The sequence below is a fragment of the Triticum aestivum genome, chromosome 7B (assembly GCF_018294505.1).
Source record: "Triticum aestivum cultivar Chinese Spring chromosome 7B, IWGSC CS RefSeq v2.1, whole genome shotgun sequence".
Lineage (NCBI taxonomy): Eukaryota > Viridiplantae > Streptophyta > Magnoliopsida > Poales > Poaceae > Triticum > Triticum aestivum.
This window is the reverse complement of record NC_057813.1, coordinates 659388357-659395243: the sequence shown is the minus strand read 5'-3', so window position 1 is coordinate 659395243 and position 6887 is coordinate 659388357. Positions and strand designations below refer to the sequence as shown.

The window sequence follows — 6887 nt, the reverse complement described above, 5'->3', positions numbered from 1 at the left end:
TTTGTGGAAAGAGTTTATCCTTTTTTCAAGGAATCAATGGATGCTTTTCTTGTTTTTTGAACACCAACTGTACGTGTCATTTTTGTTTTTTGGACGGAACGATCTAGTATATGTTACGTTCCAGCTGCCTGGAGTAGAGTTAGAAATGTTTTTTTTTCTTTTTTTGCGTGAATGTCTTTCCTCTTTGAATCGGGAAACCATTGAATTACCGGACTTTCAATGGTCATCAAACGGATCTTTTTTTTCTTCCTTTTCATCGGTGCAGTATTTATGGAAGGAGATCATTTTCTAAGGAACGGTGGATTCTTTCCTTTTGGTTCACCAACGTCAGATGCAATCTTTTTTTTCATTTTGAATTTCCGGACTTTCAATGGTCATCAAACGAATCTATTTTTTTTCTTTTCATCGGTGTAGTATTTATGGAAGGAGGCAAAGGAACGGTGGATTCAGTGACGTACCTAGGGGGTGTGCCACGTGTGCCATGGCACACCCAGAATTTTGAAAAACAATTTTTCATCATGTAAAAATTAGCTTATATTTAAGATCATGCAAGCTAATTGAAATAGACTTCAATTTTTTTAAAGTGTGCACACCCTTCATTTTGTTTCTAGGTCCGCCACTGGGTGGATTCTTTCCTTTTGGTTCACCAACGTCAGATGCAATCTTTGTTTTTTTTTCATTTTCATCCGTTGACATTATATGGTAGGAGGATATCTTTAAAATGGAAATCGTGGATGCTTTCCTTGTTTTTTCTCACCGATGTTGAATGTGTTTTCCCAAAAAAGGAAAGAACATGAACGTTGGACGTGTCTTACGCAATCTGTTTTTTTTCTTTTCATCTGTGGATGCAATTTTTTTTTTCTTTTCATCCGTGACGTTTATATGGAAGGAGGCGATCCTTGAAAAAGGAACCGTGGATGCTTTCCTTGTATTGTTTCTCCCATATATTTTTTTGTTTTTTAAAAGCACAAACATTGAACATGTCAGATGCAATCCGTTTTTGGCTCCTTTCCATGCGTGGAGTTTTTAAGAAACCGTGGATGCTTTTTTTTACATTGAACGTGTCGGATGTTTTATTTTTCGATGGGACGACCATCTATATTATGTAAGTTTTCCTTTCATCTTGGACGTAAATTCTATAATCCAACGGTGTAATTAATTTTGATGATGTGGATTAATGTGAAGGCTTTAATGGTGCCTCCAATTAGTAAATATAAGATAAGAAAAAATATAGGATATAAGATATAGATAGAGATAGAGATAGATGTAGATGTAGATGTAGATGTTAATGTATAATCATAGATAGATAGATAGATAGATAGATAGATAGATGTACTTCGAATATCTCGAAATGGATTTCCCCTACACATACTCTTTACTAAACATTCAATCGTAGGCATTAAGTGCAAATGGGGCATACAAAGGGTCCGCGAGCGTCCGCGAACAGAAAGATGAAACTAACACGGTTATCAATGTAATGCACATTAGTACAATTGTTGCTTCGCGAACGATCCTGGACAAGCGTCCGCTTGCATCCCTAATGCCAAGAGCATGGTCAACTGGACCGGTTCAATCTCTTATACTAATTAAATATACTCGAAACGGATTTCCTCCAGACGTACATTTACTATATACATTCAATCGTAGGCTTATTAAGGGCATCTCCAGCCGCGCCACCTGGAAGGCCTCCCCAGGCGATTTTTTCGCGCCGGCACCGAAAAACGGCCCAGTTGCGCCCCCAGGAGCCCGATTTTCGCCGGCTTGGGCCGAAAACAGCGTCGGCTGACCCAGCCCGAACCCGGCGCGCTGGGCGGCGCCCGGGGGCGCCGGGGCGAGCTGTTTTGGCGCGAAAAAGACGCGGGCCAGCCGCGTCAGCGACTCGGCGCCTCGTCTTCCCCCAACAGCCTCGGTTCCCGCGTGGAATCAATGGCAAGGCTGCCGCCTGTCAGCCTTGCCATTGATTCCTCACGGGCGGCGCTTCACGGGACGGCGCGCTGACGCCTCCCCTCCCTCGCACGCGTACACACGGGCGCGGCCCGGCTATAAAAGCCGGCAACCTCCACTCGCCTGTGCCCACACCAGCCCCGCCCCTCGCCGCCGTCCAGCCCCTCCCTCTCCCTGCCTCTCCCGAGCGCCGCCGCCCAGCCCCTCCCTCTACCTCTCCCGAGCCCGCCCAGCCCCGCCGTCGCCATGGCAGAACGCTTCCCCGGAGACGAGGCGGCGGCCAACGGCTTCGGCCACCGTTTGCTCCGCGAACAGGAGTCCTGACTCCTGTTCCAGGCGAACATCCCAGCGTCGCCGGACATGCGCGCCGGGCCGACGGGGTGAAGACTCAGCACCGGGGGAGTGCCCATTTCCCCGTTGCCCGACGTCGTGGCGAAGCCGAAGTACTTCGCCGAGGAGGTCGAGATCGTGCGCGCGTCCCTCACCGACGCCCAACTCTCCCTCCCCTAGTATGCCGCCGACAACCACGCCGCCTGGGCGGCGTATTTCGAGCGCCGCCAGCAGCAGCGATTGGCGTCCACCAACGGTGCACCGGTGGTCGGCGGCCGGCAGAACAGCGAGGGGCGCCACCTCTGGTGGGGCGTCCCCGTCCGCACACTCGAGGGCGTGCTCACGTACCTCGAGGGCGGCAACGACCCGCCGTTGGCGTACCCCCCGGCGCAGCACCGACGCGTCGGGCCATGGGCGCCAAGGAGGTTCGGGTCCTCCTCCTCCTCCTCCTCCCGATCCTCATCGCACTCCTCCGGCACTCTGGCCCTGCTCGGCGTCAAGGCCGAGCCTGCGGCGGAGTCGCCGCTCGGCCGGCGCACTCGCCGCGCCGGCATCGTCATCAACGAGGGCGGCTGGCGCGCCTCCTCCTCGTCGGCTCCTCCGCGCTTCGTCAAGCCAAAGACGGAGCCGGGGCTGGCGCCGGTGAAGAGGGAGCGGAGTTCGACGACGACGATGCGGCCCTAGAATGGGCGCGCCAGGACTCCATTGCGATGGAGAAGGCGCGCCGGGAGAAGGTGAAGGAGCGCCAGTGCGCCGCTTCGAGGAGCGCCGACGCGGCCGCGATGAAGACGGGGTCGTCGTCCTACGCGACAGCGACGACGACGACGACGCGCCGTCGCCAATCCGCCATGGCGACGCCGGGTCCAGCAGGGGCGCCCGCGTCAAGGAGGAGAAGGCCGACGACGACGATGGCAGCGACGACTTCAGCCCTTTTCTTTTTTAGATTAGGTTAATGTAATGAAAATGCGCGAATTTCGCCGAAATTTGCCATGTTTAGCCGAAATTTAACTACTTTTTATCATAACTTCGCCGAACGGCCCTTCTTTTTTTTTAATACGCGCCTGGGGACCAACGGCTGGGGACCGACTCGCCCCCAGGGCCTTTTTTGCGCCGGCTCACCCCAGGCGGCGCTTTTAGACGCCCCCTGGGAGGCCAACGGCTGGAGATGCCGTAATGCTCATAGATGTGTAAAGCGGATATCAAATCCTAAAACTAGGTTCCTCCGGGGCATTCATTAAACAGTTTTGCTAGAACTCATCTACTCCTAGATGAGATATAATTTAGTCTCATTCACCTTTTATAGCCATTGGATATGAACACTGATGGATTTGATTGGTATATATAGCTTCCCAGTGCCATAGCTCCAGAACATCTCATTCCACACAAGCACCACCGATCAATTCGTTCTCCATGGCGCCCAAATCAATTCTAGCACTAGCCCTCCTTGTTGTCCTGGTGCCATTCTCCCATGGCGTCACGGCCTTGGTGTCGTCGTCGCCGCCGTTCAACGGCAGCGGCGGTGGTGGCTTCAGCCTCCGGCTCATCGCCAACCACCAGCCGACACACTACGACTTGGCGAGCCTCCAGCGTGCCAAGGAGCAGGTAAAGTGCAGGATCAAGCACCAAATCCTGCCAAATGAGATACGGCCGTTCATGTGCCCGCTGCAGGAAATGATGTACGCCGTCATGGTGGGCATCGGCACGGGGGCTGGGTTCCAGAATTACCAGCTCGCACTGGACATGGCGGGCGGCTTGTCCTGGATGCAGTGCTTGCCGTGTCAGCCCTGTCTGCCGCAGCTCACCCCGGTGTTCGATCCAACCAAGTCCCCGACCTACAGCACCGTCCCGGCACACAATACCCTCTGGTGTCGTCCTCCCTACCAAGCTTTGCCAAACGGGGCGTGCGGGTTCCGCATTGAATATCGGGACGCCACCGGGGCTTCGGGGTACCTTGCCAGGGACACCTTCTCCTTGCCGACCGGGAACAACCAGTTTGTGCCACTGGAGGGCATCGTCTTTGGCTGCGCCCATCACACCGAGCACTTCCATAACCAGGACACTGTCGCCGGCATCCTCAGCTTGGGAATGGGACCGGTGGGGAAGCCTCCGACAGCTTTCACGAAGCAGGTCCTTCCACACCATGGCGGCCGCTTCTCCAAGTTCTCCTACTGCCCGTTTAAGCCGGGGACAAGCCTGTACAGCTACCTCCGGTTTGGTAACGACATCCCTAGCCGTCCACCGGCGGGTGTGCACCGCCAGAGCACGCCTGTCCTTGCGCCGGCCGAGAACAGAGAGGCCTACTTCGTCAAGCTCGCGGGGATCACCATCGGCGTCAACCGACTGCGCAGCGTCACGCCGGATATGTTTCGGCGCACCGCGCACGGGACGGGCGGGTGCGTGATCGACATCGGCACGAAGATGACGTCGTTCGTGCACGCGGCGTACGTCCACATCGAGCAGGCGGTGCGGCAACACCTGGAGCACCACGGAGCACATATCGTGGTGGTCCGAGGCCACAAGTGCGTGCAGCACCCAGCGGCGCACGTCCTCCCGAGCATGACACTCCATTTCGAGAATGGTGCGTGGCTCCGGATCTTGCCGGAGCATGTGTTCATGCCGCTCGTCGTCAGCGGCCACCATTACCAGTGCCTTGGCTTCGTCTCGTCCACGGATCTGACGGTCATCGGCGCCCGGCAGCAAGTCAACCATCGCTTCATCTTCGACCTCCATGATACCATACCCATCATGAGCTTTAATGCGGAGGACTGTCACCTAGAAGGCGCCTGACCTCGGCATCATGTATCGTGCGCTGCTTCAACTAGATCTCTGCTCTAGAGTTTAGACATCTGTAGCAGCAGAAATTTGTGGCGAGAAAAACTCATTTAATAATTAAGGCAGGCGCGATCTTGTCTCCATTCCAAATGCTACTCCCTCATTTCCGGTTTATAGGGTTTACCTCAACTTTTTTTATTTTTTCAATTTAAGGGGCTTATCTTCATCTTATTTTTAGTTTCCGAGACAAATTAAATTTTTACATATAAGAATTAAAAAGGAACACATCAATGCATGTAATGTTCCTACTTATCTAGTGATCAAGCATGCATGCACTATAATTAATCCAAATTAATGCATGAGCTTAATTGAGATAGTTTTGTAAAATACGAGATCCATTTCTTCACATACAAAATGCCTTGGTTGATAAGATTCAGATTTCAACCTTATAAACCGGAAAGAAGAGAGTACTATATAATTGAGCTCACGCCGTATTAATGCTTCAATCTCCCGTGGTCCTTATATATGAACTTTGGTGCCTATTTGTCCTCGGAGGCCACACGCGCACGCAGTGCAATTCGTCCAGCAGCTTCGGCGCGTCACACCCGCCGCCATGACATGCGTTGCAGTTTTTTTTAAAGGGTGCGTTGCAGTGAAGTAATGCGTGTGTACTCGCTGTAGACGTTGTTGGCCATGCTTTCTCAGCCCACACGTGATCGAGCAGCGTGGGGGACGACGAGGCCGCTGCTGGGGCGAGAATTTCCGAAATTACTAGTTCAGGAGTACTCATTGCAAAGATCATTCCAACCTCTTCAGGTTGCGGTAAATGGGTTGCTGCATGTGCGTCATTTGTCGCAACCTGAGAGTTTTCCCTTTTTTCGTAGATCTGTTTATTCAAAATGGTTTATCTCTTAAACCATGCGTCCAAATCTCGAATCTCTTTCACCGTTGGATTCCTCACGTCCAAATCTTCAAAACTAGATCGCATGTTGATAGGTTTTGACGAACTTTTTTCCAGAAAAAAACCGGATGAAAAAACCAAACCGGAAGCATGGGTTTTTCCCTTTTCGAAAGAGACACGCCCGTGCCTCTCACGAAATCACAACCGTGCCTCTCATGGAAGCAAACCCGTGACTCTCGCGGAAGGAAAAAAAAGGAGAAAACGTATTTTTTTTCGTTTCCAAGGAGGCACAGCTGTGACTCTCGCGAAAGCACAACCATGCCTCTCGAGGAAGGAAAGAAAAAGAAAAAACATGTTTTTTCCGTTTCCGATGAGGCAAGGCCTGAAGGAAATATGCCCTAGAGGCAATAATAAAGTTATTATTTATTTCCTTAATTCATGATAAATGTTTATTATTCATACTATAATTGTATTAACCGGAAACTTAGTACATGTATGAATACATAGACAAAACATATAATCCCTACTATGTCTCTACTTGACTAGCTTGTTAATCAAAGATGGTTATGTTTCCTAACCATGGACATGTGTTGTCATTTGATGAAAGGGATCACATCATTAGGCGAATGATGTGTTGGACATGACCCATCAATTAGCTTAGCATTATGATCATGTCAGTTTCATTGCTACTGCTTTCTTCATGACTTATACAAGTTCCTCAGACTATGAAATTATGCAACTTCCGAATACCGGAGGAAGAGTTTGTGTGCTACCAAACGTCGCAACATAAATGAGTGATTTTAAAGGTGCTCCACTCGTGTCTCCGAAGGTGTTTGTTGAGTTGGCATAGATCGAGATTAGGATTTGTCACTCCGTGTTTCGGAGAGGTATCTCTGGGCCCTCTCGGTAATACTCATCACTATAAGCCTTGCAAGCATTG

General features: G+C 51.1%; 1 protein-coding gene across 1 annotated transcript; it reads left to right on the top strand.

Annotated features, from left to right (window-relative positions):
• The first annotated feature begins 3663 nt into the window (after window positions 1-3663).
• Window positions 3664-5189, top strand: LOC123161777 (aspartic proteinase nepenthesin-2-like). Its single transcript, XM_044579588.1, has one exon. It carries the CDS (start codon window positions 3685-3687, stop codon window positions 5059-5061), a length of 1377 nt encoding a protein of 458 aa, XP_044435523.1. The 5' UTR covers window positions 3664-3684; the 3' UTR covers window positions 5062-5189.
• The last annotated feature ends 1698 nt before the right edge of the window (window positions 5190-6887 follow it).

Excerpts from the sequence above, each read along its gene's own strand:
- LOC123161777 (XM_044579588.1), top strand. The coding sequence starts at position 3,685 with ATGGCGCCCAAATCAATTCTAGCACTAGCCCTCCTTGTTGTCCTGGTG.